Source organism: Geotrypetes seraphini, chromosome 3 (assembly GCF_902459505.1).
Source record: "Geotrypetes seraphini chromosome 3, aGeoSer1.1, whole genome shotgun sequence".
Taxonomy (NCBI): domain Eukaryota; kingdom Metazoa; phylum Chordata; class Amphibia; order Gymnophiona; family Dermophiidae; genus Geotrypetes; species Geotrypetes seraphini.
Genome location: NC_047086.1, coordinates 108,480,594 through 108,498,961, shown reverse-complemented (window position 1 = coordinate 108,498,961; position 18,368 = coordinate 108,480,594). Strand labels below are relative to the sequence as shown.

The following is an 18,368-nucleotide window of genomic DNA, read 5'->3' as shown; positions in this document are numbered from 1 at the left end:
TAAAACAACAAAATTATACATTTGTCAAAAGTGACAGACTTAATATGAACTGTCACTGATGAAGATCACCTTTCATAAAATATAAATTCTTCATTACTTTGCTTTTAATCATTGGCACTAGAGCCCTCATAATAACTCAACAGGGGCTTCTGTTTTGCATAGGAGCTGCATCAAGGGAGCATTCGTCCTCTTCTTTTAAGAGTGTATGCTCCCTGGACTTAGGCCCTCTTTTACTAAGGTGCGCTAATCGAATTAGTGTGCGCTAATCAAAATTAGCGCGCACTAAATGCTAACGTGTGCACGTTAGTCTATGGACGTGTTAGCGTTTAGCGCGCGCTAATTGGTTAGCCCACCTTAGTAAAAGAGGGGGTATGTTTCACTTCTTCTGACAATCATGTTGACAGCATAATTTACTTATTCACTGAATTTTTTAGACCTTAATCAATCCTACGAGTAGGTCGAAAATTATCCTTTTTTATTTCCTTTCTTATGTGTCCCCACCAAACGTGTTCTTCCCTATATGTTTCTTTTCTTTCTCTAAAGATTGTAGTTCATCCCCCTTGCCTTCAGTACCAGTTATGTATTAGAACAGGGGTGCCCACACTTTTTTGACTCGCGAGCTACTTTTAAAATGACCAAGTCAAAATGATCTACCAACAATAAAATTTTAAAAAAAAACACAAAGCACACTGTACGCATACAAAATGTTAATTATCATTCCTATTCTGGGATTTTTTCAAAGAGGTCAAAGCAGATGACTCTATACACTGTCACCTCAGTAACAACCATACAAAAATAGACAAATATACCCCCCCTCTCTTTTTACTAAACCACGATAGCAGTTTTTAGCGCAGGGAGCTGCGCTGAATGCCCAGCACTGCTCTCGAAGCTCATAGGCTCCCTGTGCTAAGAATCGCTATTGCGGTTTAGTAAAAGGGGACCATAGTGTAAAATATAGACAGCAAATATAAATTCAGACACATTTTGATCACTAAATTTAAAATAAAATAATTTTTCCTAACTTTGTTGTCTGGTGATTTCATGAGTCTCTGGTTGCACTTTCTTCTTCTGATTGTGCATCCAATCTTTCTTCCCTTCTTTCAGTCTGTATGCTTCCTCTCCTCCAGACCTCATTCCCTCCCCCAACTTTTTCTTCCTCTCTCCCTACCCTTTCTTTCTTCCTGCCTCCCTTTCTTTTTTTCTCTCTTCATGCCCCTTTCTTTTTTTATGTTTCTCTTCTTTCCTTCTGTCTCCCTGTCTGCCCTCTTTCTTTCTTTCTCCCTGCCCTCCTCCAAGCCACTGCCACTGCTGCTGCCATCGGGGAACAGGCCCCAAAGCCGCCGTCGCTGCCCCAAGCTCTCCCTGCTTCCCTGCGTCAGCCGACCAGCATTCCTCTCCCCGACGTCAATTCTGCCGTTGGAGAGGAAGTTCCGGACCAGCCAGGCAGTGGTTGGCTGGCCAGAACTTCCTCTTCGACGGCAGAATTGACTTCGGGGAGAGGAAGGCTGATTGGCCTGATAGATCGCCAAGACAAAGTGAGTCTATCACGGAGGCTGTTATAGGGGAAAACACCCTCCAAGGATTCAAGACAAAGTTAGACAAGTTTCTGGTAGGGCTAGTCTCAGTTAGGGTTCTGGTCTTAGAACAGAGGGCCGCCGCGTGAGCGGACTGCTGGGCATGATGGACCACTGGTTTGACTCAGCAGTGGCAATTCTTATGTTTTTATGATCTATTGGGCACCCCTGTATTAGAACGTATATAATTTGTATTAGAATGTGTATAATTTGTATTCAATGTTTTGTTTTGTCCTCCCCTTTTAAAATTTTATACGCATTGAAATATGATATTGCGTAGATAACAAATCTTAATAAAACTTGAAACTTGATTTATATTAATCCCTCACTCTCCCTAGGATAGGGCATGTATGGTAAAGAGTTGTTAGTGGAAGCATGATAGTGCATGACCTATGGCACCATAGCATTTTAAAAAGTGAAAAGCAAGCATTTCCTATCTCTCAGAAGTGCTTATTTTTGCTTTTTGAAAATGCTGCAATGTTGGTGGCAGCAGCACCGAACAGCGGCGAGGGCTGAAAGAAATGTTCCCACTCGTGAAGGGGCGAGACAATGAGCTAGACTCTGGGTGGGCTGAACAGTGACTTTTACTTAGCTCTAAGCGCAGTTTTAAGCATGACCCCAAGTTATTGGAAGGAGGAGGAAACATACCTAGTAAGGTTCTCCCAGTCTAAACAACCCTGAAGGGGGCCGAACAGTGAAATGCTTTAATTTGAAATATCATAATCCATTCTATAATTACCTACCATATATGACTATAATTAATTGTATTATGAGAATTTTTAGAAGCACATATCAAAATAATTATGTAGTCACCCTTGTACTGCTCAAAAGGGGTTTGAGTACAAAGAAATTGAGCAACTCGCTCAAGACTGCAGTCAGACCGGTGGGAATTCAGCATTTCACAGTTCCTTACTCTTAACATCAGTGTAACTTTGGGCTCCTTTTACTAAGCTGCGCTAGCGGTTTTAGCACACGCTTAGCGCACGCTACAATGCCGCGCGCACTAGACGCTAACGCCTCCATTGAGCTGACGTTAGTTTTTCCGCGTAGCACGGGGGTTAGCACGCGCTAATCTGCAGTGCGCGCTAAAAACGCTACCGCAGCTTAGTAAAAAGAGCCCTTTGTGTGGGAGTCAGGCAAGAGTGCCTACTCTTTGCCTTGAACTTTTTGTTTTTTTTCCCAGTCTGGAAATCAATGATACCATAATTTTTAAAATCATGCTGTGGTTGTAAAGTATTTGGCAGGTGGTACCGCAAGGCCATTCTTTTTTTTCTCTCAGTAATTTAGTAATGCGTATTGAGCAAAACAAGCCACTTATCCAGACCTCATTTAAGGTCAGCAACATTTTTCTTTGCCAATAGCTGGGCCAGAATATGTCAAGCCTGAAATACTCTGTAGAGCTGGTTCCATTGCATCACCTGCTGATAGCCTTGGCCGAGTTCTTGGCGTCTGCATTTCTTGTCGGGCATGTGGCAGCATGTGATAGCGTTTTGCTTCATTAACTAGATCCCGGCAGGCTTCTGAAGACTTTATCAGCTCTTCGTTGTCAACAACATTTAGCAGGTAACTGGGGTGGATGAAGGGAAGGCGGACCACTGCCAACAACTCTGCAGCATGCTGAAAAGAAACGAGAATCACTTTATTGATGGCTTTTTCATAAATGTCCTTTGTCTTAAGGCAAGTGAACTTGTTATACCACTCTCTAATAAGATCAGGACATGAAACACCAAATATCTGCAATGTATGGCTGTTATATGGGGACAGGTCTGCAGAAGCCTAGTTCTGAGGTCAGTTATTATGAAGAATCATCTTTTTGACAAGGCCAATTGGAACCACTAGTGCAGTGGCGTAATAAGGAGGGGGGGGGGCGGGGAGGGGTGATCACACCGAGGGCACCGTCTTGGTGAGGGCATAGGCACCCGTCCCCCTCTCTGCTCCCCTGCTCCTCCCCTGACCCCCCCACTGCCGTACATGCACACCGCTTCCTTTCCCCCATACCTCTGTAACGTTCCTGGTGTGAGCAGCAACCCCCAAGCTGCTGTCAGCTTAGTAATGATGGAGTTCTTTTCTTTTCATTTTGTACTATGTAAACCGCTATGATGATGTATCGAACAGCGGTCTATAAATACCAATAAACATAAACAGGTTAGCACATATGCACATAAATGATAGAATTCTATTACTTATGCATATACATGTGCACTCTGCCTACGTTCCCCCCAAATCTGCCCCATATGCATACCCACTAGCAAAGTACATGCCACCAAATGATAGTTTTCTACTAGTTGGTGTTCTATGAGGCCACTTAACATGTATATATGACTAAAATGGTGCCAATTGCATGCCTTCCTGCCACCTAAAAATAGGTGGTTTCTTATAGAATTATGAAACAACAACAAAAAATTGATCCTATTCTCTCCACAAAAAGCACACACAAAGAAACCAAAGAACTTGTGGAAAGTCGATGTCCAAGTTGATGGCTTATAGAATTAGCAACCAAAATATATTCAGAAGACCCCCACTATATCTGAGGTAAATTCAGACAGTTTCCCATTTCCTTAAACGGAGAAAAGACCTCAGTTCTTTCCAAGGATTATTGTCACTTGGAAAAACTCTATGTTAGCTGTATAATACAGCTACATAGGAAAAAACATCCTTGGTCTACAAAAATTCCGTATGAAAACCAATTATGAAAAACTAATAATTTCTTTATAGTATTTCCCCCAAAAAAGGAATCAGTGAAGCGGCAGCTCGAGTACCAAATAAATTCCCCTGATGCAGCAAGAAGTGCGAAACAGGGCCTGTCGGGAATTCTATATTTTTTCTCCCAGGCAATAGAGTGTCAGCAGTACTGGGAGAACAATGTGGACTGCTAAGATTCAAACCACGTCCTGAGGATAGAGCATTTTTTTGAAGATAAGTTTTCCTATGAACTGTGATTGATTTTTAAATGAGCATACTATTTAAGAAAATACTATAAAGAAATTATTAGTTTTTCATAATTGGTTTTCATACGGAGTTTTTGTAGACCAAGGATGTTTTTTTCCTATGTAGCTGTATTATACAGCTAACATAGAATTTTTCAAAGTGACAGTAATCCTTGGAAAGAACTGAGGTCTTTTCTCCATTTAAGGAAATGGGAAACGGAAATGGGAAACTGTCTGGATTTACCTCAGATATAGTGGGGGTCTTCTGAATATAGTTTGTATGGTAGATTGTTTTTCATATATTCAGCTTGTATTGTATGTTTTTTTGTTATAGAATTAGTAACCACTTATTAAATAAGGCACAGCCGTGGTAACTATCCAAAAAACAAAAAATATACTATGCGCTGTTTAAAGTCTATGCTATGATTTTCACATGGAACACTTACGAATATATGCACAAGGACAAGTGGAGAAAAACAGACCTCAATCTTTTGGCTCAACAACACAAAAAAAAAGTGCAAAATGAGCCACTATCATCACAGGAACTGAAAAAAAAAAACCTCCACTTAGACATCATACTTTCAATACTTTCAAACTTATGCTTTCAATTCTGTAATATACTGTGGATGATCGAAAACATGAAAAATCAATAACAAGAATCTTAAACTAGTGATAAGCCCAATTGAAGGAGAAGAAAGGAAACCAAAAACATACCCCCTTCTTTTACAAAGGTGCGCTAAGCTTTTTAGCGTATGCTAAACACACGCTAAATGCTAACGCGTGCATGTATTAGCGGTTAGCGTACACGATGATTTAGCGCATGCTAAATCTGCGCTATAACACTTAGCGGGCCATAGTGGTTACCAAAAAGCGCAGTATATCAACACTGTCTCAAAGATTCAGCAAAGTAACCACTTATCTTCAAAGCTCTGTCGTCCAAGGCAGGCCAAAATCTTGCCGTCAATTGCACAACTTCCTGACAGGGGACCAGCTGTTTCGCCACTAAAATGAGGGCTACCTCAGGGGAAAAGCATTTTCCAATCTTCTTGTTCGCATTTTACCACATCAAAACAGCAAAGTACGTGTTCTGCACATCTGCCTTCTTCAATTGGACACTTTTGTCAGCTAAGTCCTTGAACAAGCCTCTGGGTGACTTTGCTCTTTTCTAAACCTGAGGTGTTCTATGAGGGAGTTTTTTTTGCCAGTGAAAGTATTTAAAGCAGTTTTCATTTGTACCTTTTGGTTCTATACTGCTACATTAGTCTGAGGCTTTTTCTCCCTCTTTATGGGTGCATGCTGGTTTTGAAGAGGGGGGGGGGGGGGTACCTCAGTGCCACGATCACACATTTTGAATCATTATATGGGCAAAATAAAAATGCCTCCTCAGGGGTCTTATAGAGTCCACAAAAAATCCAAGTAGTTAAGAGGCTACAAACAAGCAGCACAGCTCACAAGAGCTGAATATGGGTATCATTATAGCTGATGGATTGCAAGGTGGCCAAATTGATAGAAAAGGTAATGACAAAAGCCAGAAGGATGCTTAGGGTGCATAGGGAGAGGAACGGCCAGCAGAAAAAAAAGAGGTAAAATAGTCAAACTATAAAACTCTAGACCAGGGGCAGGCAATTCCGGTCCTCGAGAGCCACAGGCAGGTCAGGTTTTCAGGATATCCACAATAAATATGCATGAGATAGATTTGCATCTCAAGGAGGCAGTGCATGCAAATCCATCTTGTACATATTCATTGTGGATATCCTGAAATCCTGACCTGCCTGTGGCTCTCGAGGACCGGAATTGCCTGCCCCTGGTCTAGACTGTACCTTCAAAAAGGTATAAACAGGATGGAGTTGGTCCAGAGGGTGGATAATAAAATGATCAGTGATCTGTATCATAGTGCTCTATGGGCACAGATTTAAGAACATAAGAACATAAGAAATTGCCCCCGCTGAGTCAGACCAGAGGTCCATCTTGCTCAGCGGTCCGCTCCCACAGCGGCCCATCAAGCCTAGTGCCTGAACAGTGATCCCTGATTAATTTTATAATTTTACCTCTAATCCCATCCCTATAATCTACCTCTACTCTTATCTGTACCCCTCAATCCCTTTGTCTTCCAAGTACCTATCCAAAGCTTCTTTGAACCCCTGTATCGTGCTCCTGTTTATCACATCCTCCAGTAGCGCGTTCCATGTATCCACCACCCTCTGTGTGAAAAAGAACTTCCTAGCGTTTGTTCTAAACTTCTCCCCTTTCAATTTCTCTGAGTGCCCCCTTGTACTTGTTGATCCCCTTAATTTGAAAAATCTGTCCCTGTCTATTTTTGCTATGCCCTTCATGATCTTGAAGGTTTCTATCATGTCTCTTCTAAATCTCCGCTTTTCCAGGGAGAAAAGCCCTAGCCTTTTCAGTCTGTCAATATATGAGAGGTCCTCCATGCCCTTTATTAGCTTAGTTGCCCTTCTTGAGGTACGGCGACCAGAATTGAACACAGTACTCCAGGTGCGGGCGCACCATAGCACGATACAGTGGCAGGATGACTTCCTTCTTCCTGGTCGTGATACCCTTCTTAATGATACCCAACATTTTGTTTGCTTTCCTTGAGGCTGTTGCACACTGTGCTGACGCCTTCAATGTTGTGTCTACCATCACTCCCAGGTCTCTTTCAAGGTCGCTCACCCCTAGCGCTGATCCCCCCATTTTGTAAGTGAACATCGGTGTTTTTTTTCCCTATATGTATGACTTTGCACTTCCCTATGTTGAAACTCATTTGCCATTTTTTGGCCCATTCTTCCAGTGTTGTCAGATCTTTTTGGAGATCTTCGCAGTCCTCCATGTTATTTACCTTGCGATATAGTTTGGTCCGCAAATTTAATAACCTCACATTTTGTTTCTGCCTCCAGGTCGTTAATGAATATGTTGAAAAGTAGCGGTCCCAGCACCGATCCCTGTGGAACTCCGCTCGTGACCCATTGCCAGTCTGAGTAATGGCCCTTTACTCCAACCCTCTGTTTCCTGTCCGCCAACCAGTTTTTGATCCATCGGTGGACCTCCCCTTGCACCCCGTGGTTCCAAAGCTTCCTTAGTAGTCTTTCGTGTGGCACCTTGTCGAAGGCTTTTTGGAAGTCAAGGTAAATGATATCTATGGATTCCCCTTTATCCACCTGGCTGGTTACCCCCTCAAAGAAGTATAATAAGTTCGTGAGGCATGACCTGCCCTTGCAGAAGCCATGCTAGCTCGACTTTAGCTGCCCATAGTTGTCAATGTGTTCCCAGATGCAGTCTTTAATCAGTGCTTCCATCATCTTTCCCGGGACCGAGGTCAAGCTCACCGGCCTGTAGTTTCCTGGGTCTCCCCTTGAGCCTTTCTTGAAGATGGGCGTGACATTTGCTATTTTCCAGTCTTCCGGAATCTCTCCAGTTTTTAAGGATAGGTTGCATATTTGTCGAAGTGGTTCAGCTATTTCGTTCCTTAGTTCCTTGAGTACCCTTGGGTGAATGCCATCCGGACCTGGCGATTTGTCGCTCTTTAGCCTGTCTATCTGCCGGAGGACATCCATCTTGCTTACCTCTAGTTGGACCAGATTTTCATCCTGCTCCCCCTTTACGATCTCCTCAGGTTCCGGAATGTTGGTTGTGTCCTCCCTCGTGAAGACTGACGTGAAGAACTTATTTAGCCTGTCAGCTATCTCCTTTTCCTCTTTTACCACTCCCTTTCTGTCCCCATCATCCAAGGGTCCCACTTCCTCCCTTGCTGGTTGCTTCCCCTTAAGAATGATTTGAAGTTTGTTGCTTCCCCCGCCAGTCTCTCTTCATATTCTCTTTTTGCTTTCCTAACCACTCGGTGACACTCCTTTAAAGATCTAAATATGTAAAATTTGAGAAAAAGTGGGAGAGGAAGCTACAGAAGAGGTATTTAAATATCTCCATGTCATAAATGCACAGGAGATGAGCCTCTCTTAATTGAAAGGAAGCTCTGGAGCAAGGGGGGGCATAGGATTAAGTTGTAGATAGAGAGACTCTGGACAAATCTAAGGAAATTATTGTGTACAGAAAGTATGGTGGATGCATGGAATGATTTCCCAGGAGAATTGGTAGAGAAAGTCTGGAAAGCATGGGACAAATACTGAAGATCTCTAAGGGAGAGAAAGGAATTGAAGAGTTTATTAATTGGTGTGGATAAACATTCTTCATCATATGGTCTTTATCATCATTTGATATGTTTCAGTGATTGAAGAAATGGAAGCGAAGTCCTGAATTGTATAAAAACAAAAATCAACTGAAAGCCTTTCATGCTCAAACATTGCTAAATTATTTGATTTTCATAAAGCAAAATAAGCTGTTGCAGAAGAGTTGAAATCAGACTGGCCTATATGTTTGTCTTTCGGTTTTGGGAGTGTTGCCTGGTTTAATGAATATTGTTTTGGTAAGTTCCGCAGTTGACTGACCCACCAGCTGTCAAAACATGGCCCAATCTCTCCCTTCTCTTCCCCTATTCATTGAACAAACAAAATGCTACTTCCCCGGGATTTTGGAATTCAAAAAATGTGAGTTTATTTTGTAAAATGACAATATATACTGCTTTAACTTTCCAATTTGATAACATTAAGGAAGTGATTTTAGAACTGGCCACATCAGTTAGAAAATATCTAAAAAGTTGAAATTTAGAAACAGAAAGCACATGAATACTTTTCCTTCTGTTATTGCTGCTTATATATGTAACTAGTGGCAGCAGGCTATCACATGCATGCCTGCTTCAAAACATGCATAAGACAGGTAAGATTTGCCTCTTTGTGGATGATACCAAAATCTGCAATAGAGTAGACATCCCAGCTAGTGTGAATAACATGAAGATAGAACTAGTGAAAATTAAAGAATGGTATGAAATGGTATGAAAGGTCATGCATTTGGGCTGCAAAAACCCGAGGGAACGGTACAGTTTAGTGGGTGAAGAACACATGTGCATGACAGAAGAGCAGGACTTGGGTGTGATTGTATGTGATGATCTTAAGGTGGCCAAACAGGTTGAAAAGGTGACGGCAAAAGCTAGAAGGATGCTAAGCTGCATAGGAAGAGGTATGGCCAGAAAGAAAAAGGAAGCATTCATGCCCCTATATAAGACTCTGATGAGACCTCATTTAGAATATTGTGTGCAATTCTGGAGACCGCACCTTTAAAAAGATATAAAAAGGATGACATTGGTCCAGAGGAAGGCTACTCTATGGTGCATGGTCTTCATCATAAGGCGAATGTGGACAGACTTAAAGATCTCAAAATGTATACTTTGGAGGAAAGGCAGGAAAAGGGAGATATGATAGAGGCATTTAAAATACCTACATGGAATAAATGAGCATGAGTCCTTTTTACCAGGGCAAGATTAATTCGTCAAGGGCCCCTAGGCACACAAGTACACTGGGCCCCCCTGCCCCGCCCCACCCCACCATGTGCCTAGGCGGAAACAGGAAGCTGCATCAGAGGGAAGCTTTGGGCAAGCAGCACCGCTTGCACAATTACAGTTCCCGTTGCCTTCCTTACCTGCATTGCTTACTTTCCGTCGATTTGGGGAGGGGCTGCGTTGCCAATCGGAATGAGGCCCACGTTGCTGATCGGGGGGGGGGGCCATGTTGCCGATCGATGCTGGAGGGGCCCATCGCCGTTTGGAAAAAACAATGTTGGTGCCCTCCTTCATCGGGCCCCCCTGACCATTTCGGACCCTAGGCACATGCCTACTTGGCCTATTGGTTAATCCTGCCCTGCTCTTTACCCCCCAAAATAGAAGGTTTAGTATGCTATATATATATATTTCATGTACTTTGCTTAAGTAATGCATTATTAAATATTTTTTGACCTTAATATCAAACTGGAGTCCAATTAATACCAAAAAATAAAGCTCCATTCACCTATATGCGGATGTATGTTGCATCCACTAATTCACACCTATCTAGTGCCCAACTCATGCTCAAAAGTAGACCTGCTTTTGCAACGCCTACATTTTAGGTATTAGGTAGACGCTTTAGGACGCTGAGCGGCACGCAATTCTGTAAATGGACATCTATTTCGAAGCCACTCCCACACCTATCCCATTAGGTATAGCTTTTGCTGTTGGGCATCCACAAAATTGTGGACACCTATTTTGTGAATCGTGTCTAGCCTTTGGACATCTAAATTCCAATTATTACTTGTTAAAGTTTTTCATTGGGCTTATTATCCATTTTATTTGGACGTCTAATTTGATGGACGTCCACATTTTGGATGCCTAAAGTTAGACGTCCTAATGCACTTACCACAGGACCACTTACTGTGTCCTAAATAGGAGGCAATAAATGGTCCATGTTAATTCTCAGCAGGTACCACACGACATTAACTCACGAATTTCAGTAAAAATTGTGAGAATATCCCTAAAAGCGCCACATAGTAACGTTGCACATTAAGCAGCGATGATTGCAAATTTTAGCTCCTTTTAGCAAAAAGGTGCCATGATTTGTGTGCTATAAATAGAAGCTGAGTCTCCCGAACATTTGTTTTTTAATTTGCATTAATTTCCTAACCTGTGCCCTCCACAGTAATCTTTTAAAAACTTGCTAGTGCAGTTTTATTCCTGTTATAGTTTTGACATCAATTTTATAATGGGTTTGCCAGTTTGCTTGTGGCTTTTGCTAAGTGAATTAGTACCTGAGAAAATGTCCTATTTTATCACAAACTAGAAGTAAATTCTGTGTCTGAGAGCAATGTCAGAACAATTAAGCCCATTAGTCTTTAAAATGGATTGAACATATTCTTAGAAAAAAAACAACAAAAAAACAACCTGTACTTTGCTTAATGGCTAAAACAGCATTTTGTTGCTGAAATGAAAACATTCCTCAATATGGATAATTTTAACTTCTGTATTTCAGCTGCTGGCTACATTTCTTCAAGCAGATATCACAATGGTTCTTTTGTACAAGGGATTGGTAAATATATACAGGCAGATGAGCTATAAGGCATTAGGGGACCATTATTTTGACCTTTCTGGGCATTACTTCAAATATATCAAGAATGCTGATAGCTTTCCAGTGTAATATTTAAGGCACAGGAAATTACATTCTACAGCAGTAAAGTTATTTCTTTTTCAGACTAGTTATACACCACTGTGTCTGCAGCCTAATCTGGGCCACAAAGATAGCGTCTTTAAAGAATACCTAGGAGAGTTCTGCCAACCTGAAGATTTGTGAGTAAAGATAAAGGTTGCCTTTTATAAATGAGTTGGCAATGCTGAGGAGAATGTTTTAACCAAGACTTATCAGTAAGTGTAGTGATGGAAGTCTTAGTTCTTTCCTCCTAGGCAAGAGAAGTGATTCAGAAAGTTTAGCAAAGTGAACTAACAGCTTCATGCAAAAAAAACCAACAAACCCAACAATCAGGCCAATTAACTCCACCACTGTTTGACTCCATACTGCACTGTTAATAACAGTCTGGCTCAAGGTTACACAAAACTGCCTCCTCTTTGTCTCTGTGGCCTTCACAATGCAAAAATAACAGAACTGAAGTGCCTGTGGCACCATGCAAACATTCTTATGTTGCTATTTCTAAGGGGGGGGGGGGGTGTAATCAAAAGGTAAGAAATGTGAAGAACATAAGAATACACTTCTCCCTCTGTATTCACGGTTTCAGCATTGGCGGTTTCGATTATTCACGGTTCTTAGCTTGCTGGCTCCTCCCCCCAAATTACATCAGCTTGGATAGAGAAATTGCTGATTCCAAGCGTTTACAGAGAAAAATTGCTGATTCCTAGCACTTTCTTCACTGTGTTTTGCCTCTCCTTGAGGAACAGGCCAGGTCTCCCACCATGTTATTCGCGGTTTCACCACATTCACAATGGTTTTTAATTAAAAAAACAGTGAATAACATATGAAAAAGTTATTCGCAGTTTTTCTGTATTTGCGGTTCTGCTAATCCCCTATCACAGCGAATACGGAGGGAGAAGTGTAGTCTTACTGGATCAGACCAGTGGTTCATCTAGCCCAGTATCCCATCTTCACAGAGGCCAATTCAAGTCACAAGTACCTGGCAAAACCCCAAATAGTAGCAGCATTCCATGCCATCGATCCAAGGCACTGTTCAGTAATAAACGTCAATGGCTAGTAGTGATACCTTAGAATTGTCAATAAATCACTTGCAACACTATTTCTAAGGTGCTTATGCTCTGTTCTCTTCCACCTTCATACTTTACGTCTCACATACATGCAATGTTATGCCAAAGACTTCAGAAACACCCCTCCTCCGTCCCATTACAGGTCTTATTTTCCGGGGAGAATAATGTGTTAAATCCTCACTGGTCTAGGCTCAATTTTTGATTTTTAGTTTTAATATCTCTTTATCATTTTATACTTTGTACTTATCTTAGTACTAGTCAACTGTTTTCTCAATTCAGTAGACTATGCGTTTGGACCCGACATGTTTCGCCTTAGCTTCGTCAGGGATCCACTCATAGCTGCTATCATCCAACCCAAGGCATCCAAGGCAAGCAGTGGCTCCCATTTCTTCCCCCCCTCCTGCACTGATGTCTCCTAATGGATTTGTGTTGCTTATACTGTGACAGCAATCAATTTTACCCCTAAGCCAGGACATATGGATTATGATATCAGGCTCTCCCAAGTTTACTAATGCCGCTGCTTATCGTTATACTTATATAGGGAATTTATCAAGGTGTGCCTGAAATTGTGGCACCCAACACAATGGGAAATTTTTGCATTTCTTTCTGCCACATATTCTTGATCTCTGACTCAGTTTCATGATATTTGAGGATCTTCTCCCTCCCTGATTCACAGATTAAGCACTCAGAACTGACAATTCTTTAATCAATGCCATTCTAGTTTTTTTTATTTTTATACTACTATGTCTGGTTTCTTTGCCTCCGGCATTTTATCAGTTGGAATTGGGATGTCCTAGGTGATCTGTTTTCTCAATCCACAATAATCCTCATTTTGAATGTCCCAAGTGATCATAACCTCTGTATTCTCAATCCAAAATAACCCTCATTTTTATATTCTGCCAACTCCCTGTTGAGAGAACCAAAGCATATTACAAATCAGTAGCATAACAAACAAATTACCATCACAAGACCAGTTTCCTAAGCTAATATTAAATTGATGGAAATGTACAAATTAAAATAAGTCTAATAAATCATCCATAATTCTCTTAGGCCCTCTTTTGCAAAGGTGCGCTAAGCATTTTAGCGCACACTAAATCAATGCATGCGCTAACCGTTAACGCATCCATAGGATAACATGCATGCATTAGCATTTAGCGTGTGATTAGCACATGCTAATATTTACCATGTGCTAAAAAGCACCTTAGTAAAAGGGGGGTTAGGATTGTGATCCCAATATTTTTCTTGTATACTGGTATCGTAATATTTAAAAAGTTTCCAGTGAATGAGATGAGCTTCTCACTCCTGCTCCTTAGGCCTCCAACGACGTCTTCCGGAGCAGGAAGAATTGCAAAGTCCTCCTGCTCCTTCGCCTCCTCCTGCTTCCCTGATGACGCACTGCGAATGTGGGTCTTAGGTCCCGCCCTGCCCCTGGTGCATGCAGGAGGAGGCGAAGGAGCAGGAGGACTTTGTAGTTCCTCCTACTCTGCAAGATGTTGTTGGAGGCCTAAGGAGCAGGAGGGACTGACCACCCCTCCTGCTTCCAACTTAGGTACAGGAAGGGTGTCGGATCAAGATGGGTCGGGCCAGGTGCTGTGGTGTGCCAGTCGGGGGTGTGCCAGGCCAGGGGGGGGTGAGTCGCGTGCCAGTCAGGGGGTTGCTCAGTTGGTGGCAGGAGGGAGTTGGTATCCCTCCTGCAATATTCGCATGGGCAGAGAGGGCAACGTTGGCTGGTGGCAGGAGGAAGTGGGCATCACTCCTGCTATTTGTGGGTCACGGGGGGGGGGAGCGTTTGTCGGGGGGGGGGGGGCCTTGGCTGTTTTTTGACAGGCCTGCCTGTTTTTTATTATTATTTTTTTTTTATGGGGCAGATATTTTGTGTGTGTAACACACGCAAAATATCTGTGCCATGTAAAAAAATGAATAAAAGACAGGCAGGTCTGTCAAAAAGCCTGCAGATCTAACGGTAACTCAGTTACCGACAGGTCTGCAGCAGTCGGGTTTGCCAATAGTAAAATCTGACTCAAATTAGCCAAGCAATTGTTAGTGAATCAATCGTTTGGCTATTTTGCATGGGGTTTTACTAATTTGCATGGGACCATCGGGATCAGATTGCCATAGGGGTTAGTGAATCGGGTCGGAGGGAAATCTGGTCGCTAAGGAGTCGCAAACCGATTGGTATACGATCAGTTTGCTTAATGAATCTAGCCCAAAGTATGAGTTATGAGTCATGAGTTAGCACATAAGAACATAAGCAATGCCTCCGCTGGGTCAGACCTGAGGTCCATCGCGCCCAGCAGTCCGCTCACGCGGCGGCCCAACAGGTCCAGGACCTATGCAGTAAACCTCTATCTATACACCTCTATCCCCTTTTCCATCAGGAAATTGTCCAATCCTTTCTACCATGCTACCTGCTAAGTTAACATCTAACACAGAAGGGAGTGAAGAGTGGGCAGGGACTGTGCCCTACAAGTTAATGTGGAGGTAGTTACAATCCATTAATATGCTTATTTGGCAAATTATGTGTCAAGGCAGTTAAACATCAGTCATATTTCTTCTGTGTTAACTGAACGGGAAACTGTTGGGGAACCGATTTAACACACTCTAAATACTAAGGTGCCCATAGAATATAATGACAACCAGTGGCGTACCAAGAGGGGGGCGGGGGGGGCGCAGTCCGCCCCGGATGCAAGCCCTGAGGGGGTGCTCCCAGCCTTGAAACCGTTGGCGTCCGGTTACTCCCCCCCGACGTCTGGATTCTCCCCCCACACCGTTTGCGGTGGAGAAGCAGCCTGCAGCAGGATCGCGATGCCAGGATCGGTGCTGCTTCCTCCGCCGCGGACCCACCCCCTCCCCTTCAGCTAAATAATTCAATTCACCTCAACCAGACATAAGAGAACTCACGCACCATTCACACACTCTCCAACCAAAAACGTCAAAAGAAAAAAACTGTTCGACAACCTCCTAACACTTGACCCCCAACTCTACAACCTATTGACCTTGACCACAGACTATAAAACCATCAAAAAAGAAATAAAAACCCTTCTATTCAAAAAACACATAAAACCGAACTAACACAATCAGAACTGTCCCAAGCATCACCTGCAACTACTCCATATGAATTTCTGATGTCATGACAATTCAGACATAATTTATGTTATGTTATGTTAGAAACATAGAAACATAGAAATAGATGGCAGATAAGGGCCACGGCCCATCTAGTCTGCCCACCCCAATGACCCTCCCCTACCTTTCTCTGTGAATAGATCCCACATGTCTATCCCATTTGGCCTTAAAATCAGGCACGCTGCTGGCCTCAATAAACTGAAGTGAAAGACTATTCCAGCGATCAACCACCCTTTCAGTGAAAAAGAATTTCCTGGTGTCCTCGTGCAGTTTCCTGCCCCTGATTTTCCATGGATGCCCCCTTGTTGCCGCGGGACCCTTGAAAAAGAAGATATCTTCTTCCACCTCGATGCGGCCCATGAGATACTTGAATGTCTCGATCATGTCACCCCTCTCTCTGCGTTTCTCGAGTGAGTACAGCTGCAACTTATCCAGCCGTTCCTTGTACGGGAGATCCTTGAGTCCCGAGACCATCCGGGTGGCCATTCTCTGGACCGACTCCAGTCTCAGCACATCCTTATGGTAATGCAGCCTCCAGAATTGCACACAGTATTCCAGGTGGGGCCTCACCATGGATCTATACAATGGCATAATGACTTCAGGCTTACAGCTGATGAAACTCCTGCGTATGCAACCTATGATTTGTCTTGCCTTGGATGAAGCTTGCTCCACTTGATTGGCAGTCTTCATGTTCTCACTGACGATCACCCCTAAGTCTCGTTCTGCTTCAGTTCTTGTTAGGATCTCGCCATTAAGGGTGTAAGTCTTGCATGGATTTTGGCTGCCCAGGTGCATGACTTTGCATTTCTTGGCATTGAAGCTGAGTTGCCAGGACCTAGACCAGCGCTCCAGTAGGAGTAGGTCGTGCATCATGTTATGTTTGGAATAATGGTTACATATATGAGGTTCCAATAAAAGAAAATTTTCACTGCCTGTTTCTATTCTAACCATTTATTCCATTTCATGGTTATTACAAAAAATATTTTTTTTACATGGGGAGGGTCAAAAAATGATGGGCCCCGGGTGCCACATACCCTAGGCATGCCACTGATGACAACACTACAAAGCAGGGTACAATTAACCAAATTACCTATCTCAAAAAGTATTTAATACATATAGTATAACTAAACAAGTTTTTTATTTAAATATACTGTATTTTTATTAAATAACACAAATCTTAACACTATGGGCTCCTTTTACGAACCCGCGTGCGCTAACACCCGCGCTAGCCGAAAAACTACCACCTGCTCAAGAGGAGGCGGTAGCGGCTAGTGCGGCCGGCAAATTAGCGCATGCTATTACGCGCGTTAAACTGCTAAAGGAGCCCTATATTATACATTAAACATATATGAATCCATATTGCACTTTCAGTTACTAAAATCTGTATTATTCCACAATACAATGGAAGAAAACCTGGAGCTTGTACTCAGTCCATGCACAAGCCTTTTCTGATGAAAATAAAGCTGTTCCACAGCATAGTCTATGTGTATTATTTCATTTCTCCAATGTTCCAACAAGAATATATATTGATTCTTAGACAAACTTGACACAGTTTCAGCTCCTGAAGATGCTGTAATAGCGAAACATGGTGCTACGTTGGGCTGGCTGGGCACAGTCTGAATTGGAGTGAGAAGGCATTATTACAGCTTTGTCTAAGAATCAATATATGCTTGTTATACATAGAATATGATGGGCACCTTAGCATTTAGCACGCACTAATCTTTAGCATGCGCTAAAACAGTTAGTCCGCCTTAGTAAAAGGATCCCTTGGTTTGTTATTTAAAATCTACTTGGGCATCTCCAGGAATTATGGACCTTCTGATACAATCTTTTAGAGATTTTATCCTTCAATAATTGAATAAATTGGGACAGAAATGGTGATTTAAGGGTTATGTGGATAGTTTGGGTACATGTAAAAGATGTAGGCTTACACAATTATGATCAAATTCTAACTTAATGGTTAAAAGAGCAGGATGACTTTGATAAATAAGGAAAATGGCTTAAAAATATTCTAAAAAGATCAGTGGCAAAGGTTAGGACTATAAACCAGGCATGGATATTATTTAAAAATACCATTGTGGAAGCCCAGACTGGATGTATTCCTCGTATTAACAAAGGTGGAAAGAAGAGAACATGAGAACAGGTATGGTTAAAAGGTGAAAGGAGGGGGCTACTGTATGGGATAGAGAAAATGAAATACGGTTTATATTATTGGGCAGATTAGAGTAATCTCCTTATGAGGAATATACCCCCCTTTTACAAAACCGCAATAGCGTTTTTTAGGGCAGGCTGGTGCGCTGAATGTTCTGCACTGCTCCCGACACTCAGAGTTCCTATGAGCATCAGGAGCAGCGTAAACGTTCAGCGTGCCCGCCTGCACTAAACACCGCTATCGCGGTTTTGTACAAGGTGGTGGTGGGGGGGGGAATAATGCAGACCTGCTAGTTCTATTTACAGTACTTCTTTCATTTTGTAGATTCAAGACAAACCCCCTCTTTTACCAAGGTGCACTAACCAATTAGCATGCGCTAAATGCTAACGTGTTCATAGACTAATATGCATGCATTAGCATTTAGAGGGTGCTAAATTGGTTAGCGCACCTTAGTAAAAGAGGGCCAA

The 18,368-nt window shown here is 42.4% G+C and overlaps 1 protein-coding gene across 13 annotated transcripts in view; it reads right to left on the bottom strand.

The window, feature by feature from the left end:
• Window positions 1–18,368, bottom strand: part of KLHL29 (kelch like family member 29) — a 775,329-nt gene that overhangs the window by 95,487 nt on the left and 661,474 nt on the right. For all 13 annotated transcript variants that reach the window (XM_033937815.1, XM_033937829.1, XM_033937828.1 and 10 more), the window contains one exon: window positions 2,993–3,191. In XM_033937815.1, coding sequence (XP_033793706.1) covers window positions 2,993–3,191 — 199 coding nt within the window. The remainder of the gene's footprint in view (window positions 1–2,992; window positions 3,192–18,368) is intronic.